The sequence below is a fragment of the Euleptes europaea genome, chromosome 18, assembly GCF_029931775.1.
Source record: "Euleptes europaea isolate rEulEur1 chromosome 18, rEulEur1.hap1, whole genome shotgun sequence".
Lineage (NCBI taxonomy): Eukaryota > Metazoa > Chordata > Lepidosauria > Squamata > Sphaerodactylidae > Euleptes > Euleptes europaea.
This window is the reverse complement of record NC_079329.1, coordinates 7263009-7284381: the sequence shown is the minus strand read 5'-3', so window position 1 is coordinate 7284381 and position 21373 is coordinate 7263009. Positions and strand designations below refer to the sequence as shown.

General features: G+C 41.9%; 2 protein-coding genes across 2 annotated transcripts; both read right to left on the bottom strand.

Moving 5' to 3' along the window:
- Positions 1 to 3381: 3381 nt before the first annotated feature.
- LOC130490308 (vomeronasal type-2 receptor 26-like) lies at positions 3382 to 10682 on the bottom strand. Its single transcript, XM_056864136.1, has 6 exons — positions 10465 to 10682; positions 9491 to 9668; positions 8247 to 9107; positions 6410 to 6637; positions 4829 to 4955; positions 3382 to 4283 (listed from the first exon to the last, which is right to left on the bottom strand). Exons 1-6 carry the CDS (start codon positions 10680 to 10682, stop codon positions 3382 to 3384), a joined length of 2514 nt encoding a protein of 837 aa, XP_056720114.1.
- A 2528-nt stretch (positions 10683 to 13210) lies between these two features.
- On the bottom strand, positions 13211 to 21059 carry LOC130490307 (vomeronasal type-2 receptor 26-like). The gene is made up of 6 exons (XM_056864135.1): positions 20842 to 21059; positions 20143 to 20320; positions 18340 to 19200; positions 16031 to 16258; positions 14668 to 14794; positions 13211 to 14112 (listed from the first exon to the last, which is right to left on the bottom strand). Exons 1-6 carry the CDS (start codon positions 21057 to 21059, stop codon positions 13211 to 13213), a joined length of 2514 nt encoding a protein of 837 aa, XP_056720113.1.
- Between the last annotated feature and the right edge of the window lie 314 nt (positions 21060 to 21373).

The window sequence follows — 21373 nt, the reverse complement described above, 5'->3', positions numbered from 1 at the left end:
AGCCGCTCCCTGCCATGGTGTACTTGCAATGGACAGTATCATGGTCAAATACACTGATTTGGCCTTTGGTGTGATGTCACGTCCTGGGAGAACCCAGAACTGACATCCCACCAGTCTAGGAAACCCTGGAAACTATGGTAGAACTCTTGGGTTTCTGGTGACTCTAACAGAGTAACTGGTGGTCCAGGTCTCCCCACAGAAGTTATGTCAGTCCTCTCTAGGAATTCTCAAAAACTCTATTTGTTTGTCATAGTGTTTCCAGAAGTGACAGTATTCCATCTACCCCCTTGTCCTTGACCCACCCCCATATACCTGGAATGTGTTAGCAAACATACACCTATGTAGTTAGGGTTGGCTTCTAAGTTCTGGAGCAAAAGGTTTGTATTCCTTGCAGAGTAAATCTTCCAAGGCAATATGCCAATTTGCATTGCAGGAATTCAGATAAATATCTGATGACCAAAATGGCTGACTGCATTCCAGAAGTACACAGAAGTGACTGAGAAATTAATGTCTGTTCATAAAAAGACATCAGTGCTTCCACCAATGAAGTTGGCTAAGGTAGTTTCATTTGCCAGAGCAGAGACAGATTTCTCTTGAAATCTGTAGAGATGTGTGATGCTGCCTCACTGAACTTTCATAAGTCTCTGAAGTCATTTAACTTATTAATCCTAATTGACCAGATTCCTCTACTTGGTGATGTAGTGGCTAACAGCGGTGTAGTCTAATCTCATGAACCAGGTTTGTTTCCCCACTCCTCCACATGTAACCTGCTGGGTGGCCTTGGGCCTAGGGCTGTCGATTCGGTTTGTCCCTAACTGAAAAACAGCCGAATTTCCCCTGATTCAGCAATTTTCAGTTCGGATGGAACTGAATTCAAGAAAAGGTGGGAAAACAATGAGCCGAATTTGGCAAGTTTGGGGCGATCACTGAATAAATTCGACAAATTCGGGGGCTCCGAATCAGCAGCATAACCATCAGTTAGTAAGCAGCATTCTCCCACGGCCAATCGGTGGCCAAGCTGGGTCTTCTTCCGACCAATCAGTTGCGGTTGAGAGCGTGAGCCCAGCTGCTGCATGGTCCAGGGAGAGAAAGAGAGAGTGTCTGTTTGTGTGTGAGAGAGATCCCCGTGGGGGGGGGGAAGGGGTGCGTGTGCACATTCGCTGCTTTCCACGGCACCGGGGGGCATTTTTGAAGGTAGAGGTCCCAAAATTTCAGTGTAGCTTCAGCATACCCTTCTTCCAAGAACCCTTATGTTTTGTTAAGATTGGGTCAGGGGGTCCTGAGATATGGGGTTGGAAGGGGTCCCCCCCAAAATTGCCCATTTGAATAAAGCGAATAAGAACACATTTGTGCCTTTCCACAGCTCCAGGTGGACATTTTTGGAGGTAGAGGTCCCAAAATTTCAGTGTACGTTCAGGGGACCCTTCTTGCAAGAACCCCATGTTTGGTGACGATTGGGGCAGGGGGTCCCGAGTTATGTGGTCCCCCCATCCACCCACTGCAATCCTGTGCATCTAGAGAGCAGCAAATCCAAGGCAAAACCTCCCATGCATAAATGGAATCATATTGGATTACTCCTGAGTCCTCCTGACTCCCAGTCCCTGCTCCTGATGGAACAGAAGAGTCAGAAGACATTCCACAGTAAGACCCATTTTGGGGCTTTTCGCTATAATTTTTTTCCTGTGTGTGTGGGGGGGGGGCAGAAAGCAGAGTCTGTGTGTGGGGGGAGGCAGCAGTGGTATGCCCGCTCACCTCTGCGGGAGTGTGTTTTCTGCTTTTAAAGTTTTAAGGTGTAACGTTGACTCTGTGCAGCGGCTAGCAAGTCTCTCTCCACTCTGCACCCGAGCCACGCCTCCTCCTCCTTGTTTTTTTCCCCGTTTGGGGCCAAGCCGTACTGGTTTGAGAGGGGGGTTTCGCCCATTCTGCCTGGGGTGTGTGTGCCTGCTCGCGTCTCTCTCTCCCTGGTTTGAGGGGGTGGGCTTCAGTTGTGTGTCCTCAGGTTTTCCCTCATTCATAAGATTGGTTAGGTCTATTTTGATGCTCGCTCAAAACTGGTTTTCAAATTGTGACTTAAACAATGCATTTGCCCAGTCCCGAGACTCCCGACTCCCGACTCCGATGCAAAAGGGGAAATTCCACCCTCACCTGCTCCTTATGCATAGATAGCGTGCCTCTGTCCCTTTCCATGGTTTGCAAACTCCCAAGGTCACGTCACGTGTTGCTTTGCATGGTTTTCCAAACTCCGAGTCCAAACAGTCTATTTATTTCTATTCATTCCAATGGGCTGTTCATGGGGGGGACCCCTTCTGGGCCCCATAACTCGGGACCCTCTGCCCCAATCGTCACAAAACTTGGGGGTTCTTGCAAGAAGGGTCCCCTCAAGCTACACTGAAATGTTGGGACCTCTACCTCCAAAAATACCCCCCCGGAGCCATGGAAAGCTGTGAATGTGTTTTTAATGGCTTTATTCCAATGGGCAATTTGGGGGGGACCCATTCCGGGCCCCATAACTCGGGACCCCCTGACCCAATCTTTACAAAACATGGGGGTTCTTGCAAGAATGGCTCCCTCAAGCTACACTGAGATTTTGGGACCTCTACCTCCAAAAAGGTCCGCCCGGAGCCATAGAAAGGCGCAAATGCGTTTTTAATGTCTTTATTCAGCCGAATTTTTCCCCGAACTCAGAATTGCATGCCGAATTCCATGGATCTGAATAGGGGGAGTTCAGACTTTGGCCTTTCCCAAATCAAAACGGGCCGAATTTTGCCGAATCAGAATTTTACCGAATTTTTCCCCAATAGCCCTATTTGGGCCACTCAAAGTTCTCTCTGAACACTCTCAGCCCTAGCTATCTATCAAAGTGTCTGCTTTGGAGAGAAGAAGGGAAGTCCTTTGTAAGCTGCTTTGAGGCTCCTTAAATGTAGAGAAAAAGCAGAGCATAAAAACCAACTCTCTTCTTCTTCCAACAAGTTAAAATATATACAGTGCCTACAAAATAAAAACAATACAATCAATCAATATTTATTTCAATACAGAATCAGGTCCATATATAAGTTAAAGCCAATGACATTAAAGTTAGATTGAGAGTATTAATGACAGATTAACAATAGTAGTAATTATAAGTTAAAGGCACTTTAAGTCACAAAATTAGCTATAAAAGGGGAGGTAGAGTCATCTATGGTTAAGAATCAAATAAATAAATAAATAAATAAGATTTAATTCTGTCTTTTTATTAGTTGTCCTCTTTTGTTCATCTCAGGTATGCTTACACTAAGTATATATTGTAATGCAGAAACAAATGCCTTAGAAGAAAACACAGACCCTGTAAACTAAATACTGCTGATTACAATAGGCTATACTATTGAGATACAGCCATAAGATTTAATTCTTTGTTTTTATTAGATGTTCTTTTTTGTTCAGCTCAGGTCTTAGCAAAATGATGTAGCATTTTGGGGAAAAGATGCAGCCCAGTAAGCCAGCACTGGAGGCTAAGATGGAGAAGATCTCCACAGCCACCATGGATTTGCCCTTGGTGCTCAAGTAGGTGGGAACAAAGGAGACCCAAACACTGCAAAAGACCAACATGCTGAAGGTTATGAACTTGGCTTCATTGAAACTGTCAGGTAAGTTCCTGGCAAAGAAAGCCACAGTGAAGCTGATGATGGCCAGGAAGCCAAGGAAGCTCAGGGCACAGTAAAACATGGTGACTGACCCTTCGTTACACTCAATAATAATTGTATCAGTCATTGAGTTCATGTCAAAAGCTGGGAAGGGGGAAGATGTGGCCAACCACACAGTACAGATAGTTGCTTGTAAAAGGGAACATGCAAGGACAATAGAACTGGACATTTTTTTCCCTACAAATCTCCTCATTCTGGATCCTGGCTTTGTGGCCATGAAAGCCAGAACCACAAGAACAGTTTTGGCCAATACACAAGAAACAGCCACTGAGAAAATGATGCCAAAAGCTGTTTGTCGAAGCAGACAGGTCCACTTCTCAGGCTGGCCAATGAACAGCAAAACACCAAGGAAGGAGAGCAGGAGGGAGATGAGGAGTGTGTAGGTGAGGTCCCGGTTGTTGGCTTTAACTATGGGAGTTTCCTGGTGCTTAATAAAGATCCCGAGCACCAAAGCTGTGATGAAAGAGAAGGAAAGAGCAACAGTGGCCAAGCTGATCCCCAAAGGTTCTCCATAAGACAAGAAGCTTATATCTTTTGGCAGGCATAAAGTCTGGTCTTTGCTGGGATACTGTCCTTCAGGACACTGAGAACATTCATTCATGTCTGGGGGGAAAAGGATCTTTTTTGGTACACAGAAATCCTATGCAGAGTGCATTGCAATACAACAAATAGACCAATTGGTGCTGTTCAGCTGAAATCAGAGAGCTATGCTTACTGACTTTAATAATACAAGGAAGGATTTAGGCTCAGTGGTGCCCTTGAAGCACACAAGGTTTTCATGGATTGTGCCAAATTGTTTTTTGTTCTACTCTAGGTATCACAAACTAGATTGTTCCCTCCAGAATTTCTAAATATGCTGTATTTTAAAAAAATTCATTCTACTGCGTTACTCTTTTGTAAGCAAACTTGCATATCTGTGCATATTGAATATTCTTTCCCTTTGCATGAAAAACGACTGACTAAATAAGAAATGCATTCAGCTTTACGGAGCTGATGCTTCCATCTTAAGAATACTTTCCTGGAAGCAAGCTAAGTTGAATAAAATGGGACTTTCCTCTAGGCAGACCTATTTTGGATTGCTCCAGGGATCAATATGCATGCTTGTGTAGTGAACTACAACCATTGTATGCGATATTTGGATCTCTTACCTTTTTCATTGGAAATCTTCCCTGGTGGACATGCAAGGCAATCATAGCAGCAAAAAGATTCCCCCTCCTTCTTTCTCTTGCTATAACCAGCAGGACATTTCTCATTGCAAACTGAAAGAGGCTGCACCTAGCCCAAATGGGAGATAAATTGATTTGTTATGGCATGATGGCATGCCTTCTAGAGAACATTTGGAGTGCAATGGATGGTTGACGGTTCTTCAGTACTTCTAGCAATGTGATGCAATGGGTTGGTTCTGAGGAATTTTTTCTCTTCCCACACTGCAAGACCATGCTCGTGATTGCTAGTACATTTGTAGAGGTGGGTTTGAAGGACAGTTAAGGGATCTTCCAGTTCTACCATTCTCCTAGCTATCCAATATACTGTCTGGGTAAGGCAGTTTAAGTGAGCTGAATTTTTTGCGGGGAATTGCCAGTGTCGTTGTGCTGAAGGATTTCAATATTTATGGTAATTCTGCCTTGACTGGCTGTGCTTAAGAATTCATGGCCTCCACAGAATCTAGAGGACTATCCCAGGTTGCATTAAGCTACACCAATGAAAATGGGCATCTGTTGGATTCCCTCCAGTGCATTGGGCGGCAGACTGAGGATCTTATAAAAAGCTGCAAATTATACCTTTTTTGTGGGTAGATCATCATCTACTGATTACCTGGGTGCAGGTACTTCTACCAGGCCCACAGGTGTTTGACCCCTTAGGATGGTTCACCCCCCACAGACTTGTGATTTCAATAGTTTTCTGAAATGCTATCTGGGTGTTGTTGGGGAGGGGTTGAAGACTTTCAGTGTCCATGGTGACAATTAGAATTCACTATAGAAGCTTTCACATTAATGGTAATTATATTTTAATTTGATTATTTGTGGTTTCTGTATATTTTATCCAGTTCTTGTTGCTGTCATTTTCTAAGCCACTGTGAATACTTAAAAATGTGGGCCAGAACAGGGTGTTTAAAAAAAAATTAAGAACCCGCTCTTGACCAATTACATCTGCCATCTCAAGGCTTTGTCCAGTGTCTTATTCCATGGGAACATTCAAATAGATGATACAGTACCATCCCACCCTTTGATGGAAGTTGTCAGGGGTTGGTTGGTAAAATTCTGGGCAAGTTACAGCTCTGTTAGAGCTCTCTCATCCCCACCTACCTCACAGGGTCTGTTATGGGGAGGGGAAGGGAAGGTGATTGTAAGCTGGTTTGAGTCTCCCTTAAGTGGTAGAGAAAGTCGGAACATAAAAACCAACTCTTCTTCTTCTTCTTCTTCTTCTCATTCATCAGGATACTGCTAGCCTTGATAATATTTTTTCTCTGTGCCTTCTATATACCTGAATATAATTGTAACTTTTCAATACACACCAAGGATCTTGATGACATAGCAACCAAATACACAATAATTTTTTTGTTTCAAAGCTTGACCAAACAAAGTGTAGAGATAAAATGATTCCTTGAACAAACATCACCTTATCAACAGAACCAGAATATAGATAAATTTCTACATATGAATATTTTACTGTTCTTTCAACACTGGAGAAACATACTTGACCTATCACAGAGCATAAACAAATCCTACCTGATTGAACATAGTTGGCCATACAATGGTGTTATCATGAATGATGAACATTTTGTCTGGGGGAGCCTTTGAGTCTGTCCATCCTACTTTGACTCTAAGAAAGGACTGGTTTGGGAACGTGACCCAGTTGACAATATCAAATTCAGTTACAATTTCCCCGTCTTGGTCAAAGGAAATGCTTTCCCCAGCACTGTTGTTGAAGGAAACACTTCTCAGAAAGTGGTGGAGCTAAATGGGGACAAATAGTGAAACACCAGTTCATAAGGACAAGTAACGTATGCAAATATGGAATAGGATGATACATTTTCAAACAAGAGAACTTGTGTTATTGTTCCCCTTAAAGTTATGTTCAGATGCACAACTGGGAGACACAGAAAATTTAATACATCAACATGCGAAAGTCAAACCAGATACAAACCAGAAAAGACTAATAGCGGCCTAAAAATAGTCATATTGGTGCCCCATATGGTGGTGGAAAGTGCTATCAAGTCAGCTCAATTATGGCAACCCTGCACTGTTTTCAAAACAAGAGATGAACAGGTGGTTAGCCATCTCCTGCCTCTGTGTAGCATCACTTTACTTCCTTAGTTGTCTCAAGGTCACAAGATCACAAGATTGGAAGAGACCACAAGGGCCATCCAGTCCAACCCCCTGCCATGCAGGATCCCACAATCAAAGCACTCCCGCCAGATGGCCATCCAGTCTCTGCTTAAAGACCTCCAAAGACTGGGACTCCACCACCCTCTGAGTCAGCGCATTCCACCGCCACGTCACACTGTTGACTCATGTTCAGTTTGTGGTCCACTCAGACTCCCAGATCTCTTTCACATGTACTGTTGTCAAGCTAACTATTTCCCATCCTGTACCTGTGCCTTATGTTGTTTCTGCCTAGGTGAAGTACCTTACACTTCTCCCTATTGAAATCCATTTTATTGCTTATGGCCCAGCTCTCCAGTCTATCAAGGTCATTCTGAACTCTGACCCTGTCCTCTGGGGTATTAACTACCCATCCAGCTTGGTGTCATCTGCAAATTTGATTAGCATATCCTCTATTCCATCATCCAAGTCATTTATACAAATATAAGTACTATATTGGCCAAACAGAATATGGACAATCATAGTCGAGAGCCCAATCATCAATTTCAGGGTCAGGCAATCAAGTGGATTTTGTCAAAGCAGTTTCAGGTGATCTTCAATGGCACATCACTCCTCGAACTATGCTTCAGACTTAGATGTGTACAAAAGCTACGGTTGCCAAATGGCTAAGAGCAATTTAATTCAATTTATTACGATCATTTGACCAGCACTGATGGATAAGAGCAATATGTACAGTACCAATAGTATACATTTACCTCGATTGTTGAGTGTGGGGGGGGGGACATTGAGAAAAAAATCATTAAAATTCCAGACCCAGACTTGAGTGGGGGAATTTTTATTGTGGTGGCTCATTTTCGGGTAGGATATTACCGTTTCAAGATTCAAATCCATGTGGTTTGGAAATTAGGATCGGTATTTTCAATGGGGAAGAGATATAGTTTGAGGTAACTCTTTATAAAGATAATACCACCAAATTCGCTCTCAACACAGTCCGCCCGATTGCAGAGGCTGATGTCCTGATGGGAATGAATCTTTCAGTTTTGGATGCGATGGCTTTATGTCTGAGTGAACAAGTAAAGTCTTTGAAGGATGCTCTCAAACCCATCCTTGTGTAATTCATTTTGTGGTAAGTTATTCCCATGTCAGTTTGTTTGCCTTCATAAATTCCTAGAGAAAAAGCAGGGTACAACTAATTTAATCAATCAACACACTTAACAATTGAGTATGCTTAGGATGTCACCTGCCACCAGTCTTGACTGAGATGATTCCATTGGCCACCATGTCCTGTAGCTGTAGATTTCAACCTGGAGGACTGCATGGCCTGCAAAGCATGTGCCACAGCATAAACACCATTATAGATGCTGTAGCTGTGGGCAGTTGTGGCTGTTTCAAAAACAGAGGCAGGAAGAGTCTCCAACATCTCAGCTCCAGTGCACATTTCTCCATCCTTCTCATCTACTGTGGAGTTGGAGAATGAACAGAGAAACACCTGCTGCCAGAAGTCCCTGATGAAACCATCATCTTTTTCAGAGTGAAGATTTTTTCCCTGAAGAAATTTCTGAAATCCTGAGAGTTCCACGGAGTGAATTGCGAAGGATATGGCCCCGTGGATAAAATTGATGTCCCAGTCTCTTTGAAAGGGTACGGAGGTGAAGTCCATTTGAGCTGACATAATCCAGATTTTAGCTGTTGCCTTAATTGGTATATCCTCAATTTCTGGCAGATGGAGGAAAAATCTTAAAGCAATCATGATCTGAATTTCCCCATGTAGGACCAAAACTTTGGCAGTGCTTCCCATGATAAATTTGTACATTTCAGCCCCCTCAGCCACTCCTTCAAAAATTTCATTGGAAAATGCTATTTCTGGAATTGGGGCTATGAAGTCAAAGCAGATGCCATACTGGGATAGAAGAGGAACCATGTCCTGTACAAAGTGTTCTCCAGTCTCATCAGTCAGAGAAATCACGCCGATCCATGTCCACTCGAAATACAGCAGCATGTGGATAATCCCCAGATTTTGTTGGGCCTGGTTTGGGAACATCCGGTGGAAGAAAACAGATTGTGCTTTGCTTTCTATCCTTGGTGAAGAGCCATATGAAATCTAGAAAAAGAGAAGTGGGAAAGAGATTTGAAAACTAGAATTAGTGTTTATGTGGTTTCCATATCACATTACTGATTGTATAATTTGACATGTCAACTAAACTCACCTTTTACATAAATATAGCTCAAGATGAGGTACAAAGGCTCTACATTCGTATATGATTTGTATGCACACAAAGAAGGATTAACTGTGAATCATTTCATTTTATAAGTACCAAGAAATGCAATGAAGCATTTTCCATGTTCAACCTTGCACCTTTAAGCTGCAAGTGAGCTCTACCTGTCCTTACAGTGATGCTGGTTCTTGACTGCAAGAATATATCTGAATGACCCAAAAAGTGTTAAGGACTGATTCATGTTTCATTCTCCTTGGATACAGCTTACCTGTGGGATTTTGTAGACGCTCAAAATGGCTGCAGCAAAGAGACAGATGTCAGAGTTAGGTCCTGTGATGACTGCAACTGGATGATTCTGGGCACCAGACTTGTAGTTGGGGATGAACCTGCCCTGTGTGGAGAGAAGTTCCATTGAGGCATGATAGGTCCTAATTGGATTGAAATGGCTGTTGTAGATGTCAAAGCCCAGAGTGATGTTAGGCAAGATTTGGGGGTTTTCATTGACCTCCTTTATTGCAAAGTCCACAGCCAGGATGTGCTGGTAGTTGTGAGTCAGGAATCTGCAATAAAAGCAGATGACTTCAACCTGAAAGTGAAGGTTTCTTCTCTCTGATTCCAGACCAGCATAATTATTACCAATAACTAACTATAACTAAGATACCAGAAAAATAACCCCTGCAGAACATGAAGAGTTATATTTGAGAAAATAGGTCTTGTAATACCTCACTTCAGTTTGCATGACGTGACATTTTGGAGGACATTGATTAATAGGGTCACCATGATTCAAAAACAACTTGATGACACTTAATTGCTCTGACAAGATATAGAATGAAAGCAGATAACTTCAAGCTGAAAGTACCATCCGAATGCAAAAAAACAAATGAAGAGAAAGGAAAGAAACTCATACACATTCAGAGCAGTCACATTAAAATATCTCCCAAACTACATACCCAACTCTTAACCATTAAATTGGAATAGAATGTTAAGCATCTCTGGACACAATCGATGATGACAGACCAGACATAATTTTGCTGAGCAAGTCACGAAAAGTGGCTAACGTAATACACATCACTGGAAAATAACATGGAAAAGTATGAAAGAAGAAATCAGTGCATACAAACAGCAACAAGGCGTGGAAATCAAGAATGAAAAGAGAAGAAAACACAGTGACAACCATTTCCAGCTCATGCAATCTCACTCAAACCTACATGCACAATGGGGCAGGAAAGTGTGTTTTCTTACAAAAGGTCATCAAACAGTTCCTCTGAGGGAGGATTTTCAAATGTTTTTGGATTGATAGCCATGTAGATTTGGGACATAATGCCAGCAATAAGGAGGTCCCCTGATTTATAGTATTTGTGAAGGATAGGAAGAGGATCTCTGATGGGGCATTTAAGTAGAGGAACCTTACACATTGCCAGAGGCACTAGCACTAACTCCACCACCACAAACACCACCATCTTGAGTGAAAAATTTCTTTCTGTAGACCAGTTCAGCCTCTCAGACAATGGCTTCATATGACCCTGAGAGTCCTGACTTTGACAGTCAACTCATATTGGCAACTCAGACTGATGGATCTCTCCTGTTCTCTGCCCCTGTTCTGAATGACTCAGGAATATTAATAGCATTTTCAGTCTTAAGTAACAGTTTTGCTAGTGGCTGCTGGCTCTCTCTAGGGGCTTGGAGTAGAGGTAGAAATAATTATGTTTAATTTGATAATTGTAGGGATGATAATAATCAACCCCAACCCTTGGCAGAAAAAAAGCATTCTGATGTCATTTCCCTGATATACATTTGTTTGGATTAATATTGTATTATTTTCTTGTATGATGCCATCCAAATGGCTGGGAATTTACAAAGTAGAAGAAAGCTGCTCCCTGCCCTGGTGAACATGCAACTGACAGTATCATGGTCAAATACACTGATTTGGCCTTTGGTGTGATGTCACTTCTTGGGGGAACCCAGAACTGACATCCCACCTGTCTAGGAAACCCTGGAAACTATGGTAAAACTATGGTTTCTGGTTATTCCAAGAGAGTAACTGCTGGACCAGGTTTCCCCACAGAAGTGATGTCAGTCCTCTCTAGGAATCGTCAAAAACTCGATTGCTTTGCCATAGCATTTCCAGAAGTGACAGTATTCCATCTACCCCCTTGTCCTTGACCCACCCCCCATATACCTGGAATGTGTTAGCAAACATACACATGCATACATGTAGTAAGGGAGGGCTTCTATGTTCTGGAGCAAAAAGTATGCAGTCCCTGCAGAGTAAATCTTTCAAAACAATATGCCAATTTGCATTGCAGGGATTCAAATAAATATCTGGTTACCAAAACGACTGACTGTGTTCCATTAGTAAACAGAACTTACTGAGAAATTAATGTATGTTCATAAAAAGACATTAAAAGACCAATGAAGTTGGCTAAGGTAGTTTCATGTGCCTGTGCAAAGATGGATTTCTCTTGAAATCGGTAGAGATGCATGAAGTTGCCTCACTTAGCTTTCATAAGTCTCTGAAGTCATTTAACTTATTAATCCTAATTGACCAGATTCCTCTACTTGGTGGTGTAGTGGTTAACAGTGGTGGAGTGTAACCTGGAGAAATGGGTTTGATTTCCGACTCGTCCACATGAGAGGGGAACTCTAATCTTGTGAACCAGGTTTGTTTCCCCACTTGCCACAAGAGCTACGGACTCTAATCTCGTGAACCAGGTTTGTTTCCCAACTCTTCCACATGTAGCCTGCTGGGTGACCTTGGGCCAGTCCCAGTTCTCTCCGAACTCTCTCAGCCCCACCTACATGACAAGTTGTCTGTTTTGGAGTGGAGAAGGGAAGGTGATTGTAAGCCGCTTTGAGACTCCTTAAATGTAGAGAAAAAGCTGAGATTAAAAACCAGCTTTCCTCCTTCTCCTCCTCTTTTTCAATCTCATTCACTTTATTGTTCTCTTTTTCTTTTTCTCTTTCTCTTTTTTCTCCTCCTCCTTCTCCTCCTTCTCCTCCTTTTCCTTCTCCTTCTCCTCCTTTTCCTTCTCCTTCTCCTTCTCCTTCTCCTTTTCCTTTTCGTTCTCCTTCTCCTTCTCCTTCTAGCTAGGACTAATGGGAGGTAGGATAGCATTCTGAAGCATTCTGTTGAAGCTGTCTCTTGAAAGACCACAATTAGGCTGACTGCAACAACCTCCTCCCACCCATGCACTCAAGAAATGGCTAGAAAGTAGCATAATGCCTCTTCTCCAGGAAAGTACATATCCACGATGATTAGTAGCCATGGATAGCCCCAAACCCCATGCATTTGTCCACTCCAGTTGGGAAAGGAGGGAAGGTTTAGTGTGCCTTGAAATCATGCTGAACAGATAATTGGAAAGGTTTTGCAAAACCTACTGTGAATGTCCTTCATTCCCAGATGAAATAGAGTGCTTAAACTGTGTATATATGGTAATGAAACAAATGCCACAGTAGAACACAGTAGAACATCTAGGCTCATTACACTAAATACCACTGATTACAATATTTTATTTTATTTATGTTTTCTTTTTATTTCCTTTCCCTCCACCAAAGCGGGGCTCAGAGCGACTTCTAACAAGTTAAAATATACAAAGAACATGCAAAATAAAGACAATACAATCCATCCATCAATCAATATTTATTTCGATACAGCTCCCTATATAAGTAAAAGGCAATGAAATTAAAGTTTGATTGAGAGTATTAATTATAGATTAACAATATTAATAATAATACGTTAAAGTCAATTCAAGTCACAAAAATAGCTATAAAAGGGGAGGTTGTGCCATCTATGGTTAAGAATCAAATAAATAAAAAATAATATTTTATTCTGTCTTTTTATTGGCTGCCCTTGTTTGTTCAATTCAGGTCTGCTTACATTAAGTATATATTGTAATGAAGAAACAAATGCCCCAGAAGAATACATAGACCTGTACCCTAAATACTAATGATTACAATAGGATATAGTCTTGAGATAAAGCCATAAGATTTAATTCTTTGTTTTTATTAGATGCCCTCTTTTGTTCAGCTCAGGTCTTAGCAAAAGGATGTAACATTTTGGGGAAAAGATGCAGCCCAGTAAGCCAGCACTGGAAGCTAAGATGGAGAAGATCTCCACAGCCACCATGGATTTGCCCTTGGTGCTCAAGTAGGTGGGAACGAAGGAGACCCACACACTGCAAAAGACCAACATGCTGAAGGTGATGAACTTGGCTTCGTTGAAACTGTCGGGTAACTTCCTGGCAGAGAAAGCCACAGTGAAGCTGATGGTGGCCAGGAAGCCCAGGAAGCTCAGGACACAGTAAAACATGGTGACTGACCCTTCATTACATCCCAGCACAATTTTCTCAGTCATTGTATGCATGTCAAAAGCTGGGAAGGGAGGAGATGTTGCCAACCACACAGTACAGATAGTAGCTTGTAAAAGGGAACATGAAAGGACAATGGAACTGGACATCTTTCCCCCTATAAATTTCCTCATTCTGGATCCTGGCTTCGTGGCCATGAAAGCCAAAACCACAATCACAGTTTTGGCTAATACAGAAGAAACAGCCACTGAGAAGATGATGCCAAAAGCCGTTTGTCGAAGCAGACAGATCCACTTCTCAGGCTGGCCAATGAACAGCAAAGCACCAAGGAAAGAGAGCATGAGGGAGATAAGGAGTGTGTAGGTGAGGTCCCGATTGTTGGCTTTAACTATGGGAGTGTCCCGGTGCTTAATAAAGATCCCGAGCACCAAAGCTGTGATGAAAGAGAAGGAAAGAGCAACAGTGGCCAAGCTGATCCCCAAAGGTTCTCCATAAGACAAGAAGCTTATATCTTTGGGCAGGCATAAAGTCTGTTCTTTGTTGGGATACTGTCCTTCGGGACACTGAGAACATTCATTCATGTCTGGGGGGAAAAAGGATACTTTTTGGTACACAGAAATCCTATGCAGAGTGTGTTGCAATACAACAAAGAGGCCAAAGGGTGCTGCTCAGTTGAAATCAGAGAGCTATGCTTACTGACTTTACCTTTCCTAATAAGGATAAATTTATGCTCAGTGGTGCCCCCAGAGCACACAGGATTTTGCTGGATTGTGCCAAATTGTTTTTTTTCCCACTCTAGGTATCACAAACTAGATTGTTGCCTTTCTAGATATGCTGTTCATATTTCGGTTTTTTTTCATTTTCATTCAACTGAGATACTCATTTGTAAGTAAACTTGCATATCTGTGCATATTGAATATTCTTTCCCTTTGCGTGAATAACCTCTGAATCAAAAAGAAATGCATTCATCTTTATGGAGCTGAGGCTTCCATCTTAAGAACACTTTCCTGGAGCCAAACTAAGTTGAATAACATAGGACTTTTTTTCTAGATAGACCTATTTTGGATTGCTCCAGGGGTCAATATGCAAGCTTGCATAATGAATTACTAACATTATATGCAATATTTGGATCTCTTACCTTTTTCATTTGAAATCTTGCCTGGTGGACATGCAAGGCAATCATAGCAGCAAAAAGGCTTCCCCTCCTTCTTTCTCTTGCTGTAACCAGCAGGACATTTTTCATTGCAAACTGAAAGAGGCTGCACCTAGCCCAAATGGAAGATAAATGGATTTGGCATGGCATGATGGCATGGCTTCTAGATAACATTTGGAGTGTGATAGATGGTTGAAAGTTCTACTGTACTTTTAGCTATGTTATGTGATAGGTGGTTTCTGTGGAAGTTTTTCTCTTTTCACAGTGCAAGACCATGCTTGCCTTTGATAGTATGTTTCTCGAGATGGGGTTGAAGGACAGTTAAGGACTCTTTCAGTTCTACCATTCTTGTAGCTAACCAATATGCTCTCTGAGTGAGGCAGTTTATGTGACCTGAACTTTGTGCTGGGTACTGCCAGTGCCATTGTGCTGGGGGATTTCAATATTTATGGCTGTGCTCAGAATTTCATGCCCTCCACAGCATCTAGGGGACTTTCCCAGGTTTGCACTAAGCAACAGAAAAGGGACATCTGTGAGATTTACTCTGCTGCATTGGGCGGCAGACTGATGATCTTGTAGAAAGCTGCAAATTATACCTTTTCTTGTGGATACTGAACATTGGGATGCAGGCACCGTGCTACACAGGCGCTCAACCCTTTAAGATGTTTAACCCCAGAGACTTTGGTTTCCTATTGATTTCCAAAATGTTATCTGTGTGTGGGGGGAGGATTGCAGAGTTCCCAGTGCTTAATAAAGTCCATGGTAACTATTAGAAGTCCCTACAGAAGCTTTTAAATTAGTGGTAATTATTTTAATTATTTGATTTTAATTATTTTAATTATTTGATTATTTGTGGTTTATGTATATTTTATCTTGTTGTTGCTGTTATTTCCTAAGCCACTGTGAATACTTAGAAATGTGGGACAAACAGGGTGTTTTAAAAAAAACAAACCACTTTTGTTCGATTACATCTGCTATCTCAAGACTTTTTTCCAGCAGCCTATCCTGTACAATCCTGCCCTTTGAGGGAAGTTGTCAGTTGTTGGTTGTTGAAACTGTGCTCCTTCATCAGGATACTGCTAGCCTTGATAATATTTTTTCTCTGTTTTCTATGTACCTGAATATACTAATTTGTTCTCTTTCCCCTTGAAGACTTGATTACATAACAACCAAATACACAATAAGAAGCTTTACCAAACAAAATGTAAAGATAAAATGATTGCTCCCATGATCTTCAAATAATCAACAGAAGGAACAAAGGGATCCATTTCTACGTATGAATATTTTACTGTTCTTTCAGCACTGGAGAAACTTACTCAACATTTCCCAGAGCATAAACAAATCCTACCTGATTGAACATAGTAGGCCATACAATGGCGCTGTCATGAATGGTGATCATTTTGTCCGGGGGAATCTTTGAATCTGTCTTTCCAACTTTGACTCTAAGAAAGGATTGGTTTGGGAACGTGACCCAGTTGACTATATCAAATTCAGTTACTATTTCCCCATTTTGGTCAAAGGAAATGCTTTCCCCAGCGCTGTTGTTGAAGGAAACACTTCTCAGAAAGTGGTGGAGCTAAACGGGGACAAAAAGGGAAACACCAATTCATAAGGATAAGTAACATATGCTAATATGGAATAGGATGATACATTTTCAAACAAGAGAGCTTGTGTTATTGTTTCCCTTAAAGCTATGTTCAGGAGCACAACTGGGAGACACAAAATTTAATATATCAACATGCCAAATTCATACCAGATACAAACCAGAAAACACTAATGTCAGCCCAAAAACAATCAGTGAAAAGTGCTGTCAAGTCATAGCCCACTTATGGCAACCCTGTACGGTTTTCAAGGCAAGAGACGAACAGAGGTGGTTTGTCATTGCCTGCCTCTGCGTAGCATCACTTAATTGTCTCCCATCCGAGTACTAAGAAAGGGCAACTCAGCTGAGCTTCCAAGATTTGATGAGGTCTGGCTAGCCTCGGCTAACCAGGTCAGAGCAAGGTCTGTAGGCCCAACCCCAATACACTGGTAAAGGCAAATTATCCTGTAAAATGCTTTGAACCAACACAGTTGGCAAGAAAGGAGAGTTAAAACTTATAGAACCAGTGAGTCTGGATAAGATAACAAATATAAAACAGCTCTATTACAGAAGGGTTCCGTTATATCATTCCTTTTGGATATAAAGAGAATATGGACAATCACAGTCGAGAACCCACATTCTGGGTCAGCGGATAAAGTAGATTTTGGCAAAGCAGCTTCAGGTGTTTCCTGAATGGCTCATCACTCCTTAAAATGTACTTCCGACTTAATTATGTACAACAGCTACTATGGCCTGTCGCCAAATGGATAAGAGCAATACATACCTATACATGCACCTAGATTTGTTATGAGTTGGGGTGTGGGTTGAGAAAAAATTCATTACAATCCCAGATCCAGACTATGGCCTTATACAACAAACTTGATCTGATCTGCTCTGATCTGACAAGGCAATTGCTGTGTCTTCAAAAAGCAAATATAGCTGGCATAAAATGTACAGCTTTCTGATGGTTCTGCTCTTTCCAGAATAGGTCTCCAACAATTCTTTCAGAGAAGAATGAACTGATAGTGTCAGAATTTGTGGAAACCTTCCATTGCTCTTTAATATTTAGGTTAAATCATTGGGAGAGATCAACTGTAGCATTGGATTTGGCGGTCATGAAGACCTAAATGATATACCCAATGCCATAATTCCTTCATCTAAAGCCTGAGAGACTGCTCTCAATGTTCTGAACCAGTTATCATAAGACTGTTTGAATGGGTTGAGGGATTCAAGATGAAACAGAATCCAGACAAGATGAAAGTGAGGCTAATTGCAGAGGCTGACATTGTGGTGGGGATGTATCTGCTAATTTAAGATGGGATGGCCTTATGTCCGAATGAACAAGTAAAGACTTTGAGGGATGCTCTTGAATCTATCAATCGGAAATCAGAAGGAGATTGAGACTGGGAAGGGCAGCCATGAAGGTGATAGAAAAGATGCTTAGGTGTAAGGATGTGTAGCTGGCAACCAAGATCAAGTTAATTCATGCCATCATATTTCCTATTACTATGTATGGGTATAAAAGCTGGACAATGAAGAAAGCTGACAGGAAGAAAGGAGATTCCTTTGAAATGTGGTGTTGGAGGACAGTGTTACGGATACCGTGGACTGCCAAAAAACAACAACAACAAATCAGTGGGTTATAGATCAAATCAAGCCTGACCTGACCCTAGAAGCTAAACTGAGGCTGTCAAACTTTGGTCACATTATTAGAAGACAAGAGTCACTGGAAAAGACAATCATGCTAGGAAAAGTTGAAGGCAGCAGGAAAAGACCCAACACGAGATGGATGGACTCTATAAAGAAAGCCACAGCCCTTAGTTCGCAAGACCTGAGCAAGGCTGTTAAAGATAAGATGTTTTGGAGGACACAGATTCATAGGGTCACCATGAGTTGGAAGTGACTTGACAACACTTAACACACACACACTTGAACCCAACCTTGCCGGAATTCATTTTGTGATATGTTAATCCCATGGCAGTTTGTTAGCCATCCTAAGTTCCTAAAGAAAAATCAGGGTACAACTATTTCAGTCAATCAATACACTTAACAAATGAGTATGATTAGGATGCCACCTCCCACCACTCTTGATAGAGATGATTCCATCGGCCACCATGTCCTGTTGCTGTAGATTTCAATCTGGAGGACTGCATGGCCTGCAAAGCATGGGCCACAGCATAAACACCATTATAGATGCTGTAGCTGTTGGCAGTGGTGGTGGTTTCAAAAACAGATACAGGAAGAGCCTCCAACTTCTCCTCTCCAGTGCATATTTCTCCATCTTTCTCATCTACTGTGGAGTCAGAGAATGAACAGAGAAACGCCTGCTGCCAGAAGTCCCTGATGAAGCCATCATCTTTTTCAGAGTGAATATTTTTCTCCTGAAGAAATTTCCGGAATCCTGAGAGTTCCACTGAGTGAATTGCGAAAGATATGGCCCCGTGGATAAAACTGATGTCCCAGTCTCTTTGCAAGGGTAGGGAGGTGAAGTCCATCTGAGCTGTCATGATCCAGATTTTAGCTGTTGCCTTTATTGGTATGTCCTCTACTTCTGGGAGTTGGAGGAAACATCTTAACACGATCATGGTCTGAATTTCACCATGTAGGACCAAAACATTGGCAGTGCTTCCCATTATTATTTTGTACATTTCAGCCCCCTCAGCCATTCCTTGAAAAAGTTCACTGGAAAATCCTATCGGTGGCATTGTGCCTATGAAGTCAAAGCAGATGCCATTCTGGGATAGCATAGGAACCATGTCCTGTACAAAAAGTTCTCCAGTCTCATCACCTCTAGAAATAACCCCAATCCACATCCACCTGAAATACAACAGGATGTGGAGAATCCCCATAATTTGATGGGCCTGGTTTGGAAACATCTGGTGGAAGAAAACAGATTGTTTTTTGTTGTCTATCCTTGGTGCAGAGCCATATGAAATCTAGAGAAAGAGTAGTGGGAAAGAGTTTTCAAAACTAGATTTAGTGTTTATGTGGTTTCCATATCACACTGTGTGTGTGTGTAAAGTGCTGTCAAGTCGCACCCGACTCATGGCGACCCCTTATGGGGTTTTCAAGGCAAGAGACTAACAGAGGTCATTTGCCAGTGCCTTCTTCTGTATAGCAACCCTGGACCTCCTTGGGGGTCTCCCATCCAAATGCTAACCAGGGCTGACCCTGCTTAGCTTCTGAGATCTGATGAGATTAGGCTAGCCTGTGGCCATCCAGGTCAGGGCCCATATCACATTACTAAATGTATCATTTGACCTGTCAACTAAACTCAACTTTTATATTAATGTAGCCTAACATGAAGTACAGTGGCTCTACGTTCTTATATCACTGTGGTACACACACACACACACACACACACACAAAGATTAACTATGAATCATTTCATTTCATAAGTACAAGGGATGTAGTGAATTATTTTCCATGTACAACCTTTCATCTTTGAAATGGACCCTCGAAGTTAAAATGACTAAACTGAGGCTATCGTATTTTGGTCACGTCATGAGATGACAAGAGTCACTGGAAAAGACAGTCATGCTAGGAAAGGTTGAGGGCAGCAGGAAAAGAGGAAGACCCAGCAAGAGATAGATTGACTCAATAAAGGAAGCCATGGCCTTCAATTTGCAAGATCTGAGCAAGGCTGTCAAAGATAGGACAGTTTGGAGGACTTTCATTAATAGGGTCACCATGAGTCGGAAGCGACTTGATGGCACTTAACACTCACTCTCTCTCACACACACACACACACACACTTTCATTTTTGAACTACACCTATCCTTACAGTGATGCTGGTTCTTGACTGCAAGAACATATCTGAATGACCCAAAAAGTGTTAAGGACTAATTCATGTTTCATTCTCCTTGGATACAGCTTACCTGTGGGATTTTGTAGAAGCACAACATGGCTGCAGCAAAGAGACAGATGTCAGAGTTTGGTCCTGTGATGACAGCAACTGGATGGTTCTGGGTACCAGACTTGTAGTTGGGGATGAATCTGCCCTGTGTGGAGAGAAGTTCCATTGAGGCATGATAGGTCCTAATTGGATCGAAATTGCTGTTGTAGATGTCAAAGCCCAGAGTGATGTTGGGCAAGATTTGGGGGTTTTCATTGATCTCCTTTATTGCAACATCCACGGCCAGGATGTGCTGGTAGTTGTGAGTCAGGAATCTGCAATGAAAGTAGATGACTTCAAGCTGAAAGTGAAGGTTTCTTCTCTTTCCAGCCCATGAAAGCATAAAAATTCTCAAAATAATAAAGAAATACCTTGCCAGGGACCATCAGAATACCAAAAAAAAAAAAAAAAAAGAGAGAGAGAGAGAGAGAGAGAGATTCTTATACATTTGGATCAGTCAGATTAAAATATTTCCCCAACTACATATCTGTTCAGTAATCGTTATTACTGTATAATAACCCTGAAAAGTATGAAAGAAGAAGTCAAAGCATACCAACAGCATCTAGGCTTGGAAATCAATAATAAAAAGAGAGAACAAAAACACAGTGCCCACTATTTTCCAGCTCACTGAATCTCTCTCAACGCCACATGCATTATGGGGTGAAAAAGTGCATTTTCTTACAAAAGGTCATCAAAGAGTTCCTCAGAAGGACATTTCTCAAATGTCATTGGGTTGATAGCCATGTAGATTTGGGACATAATGCCAGCAATGAGGAGGTCCCCTGATTTATAGTATTTGTGAAGGATAGGAAGAGGATCGCTGATGGGGCATTTAAAAACATGGACGTTACACATTGCTAGAGGCACTAGCACTAACTCCACCACCACAAACAACACCATGTGGAGTGAAAAATTTCCTTCTGGAGACCAGTTCAGCCACTCAAACAACGTGTTCAAGTGACTCGAAGTCTTGACTTGAATGATCAGGCATTTTGATGGTCAGCTTGCATTGCATAGTGTTAGGCTCAGACTGATGGATTCCTCTCTGTCCCCCACCCCTTCTCTGAATTACTCATGGCATATTAATAGCATCCTTCAGTCTTGGATAACAGTTTTGCTAATGGCTGCTGCCTCTAGGGGCTTGGAGTAGAGGTAGAAGTAATTGTGGTTAATTTGATAATAGCAGGGGTGATAATAATCAACCCCAACCCTTG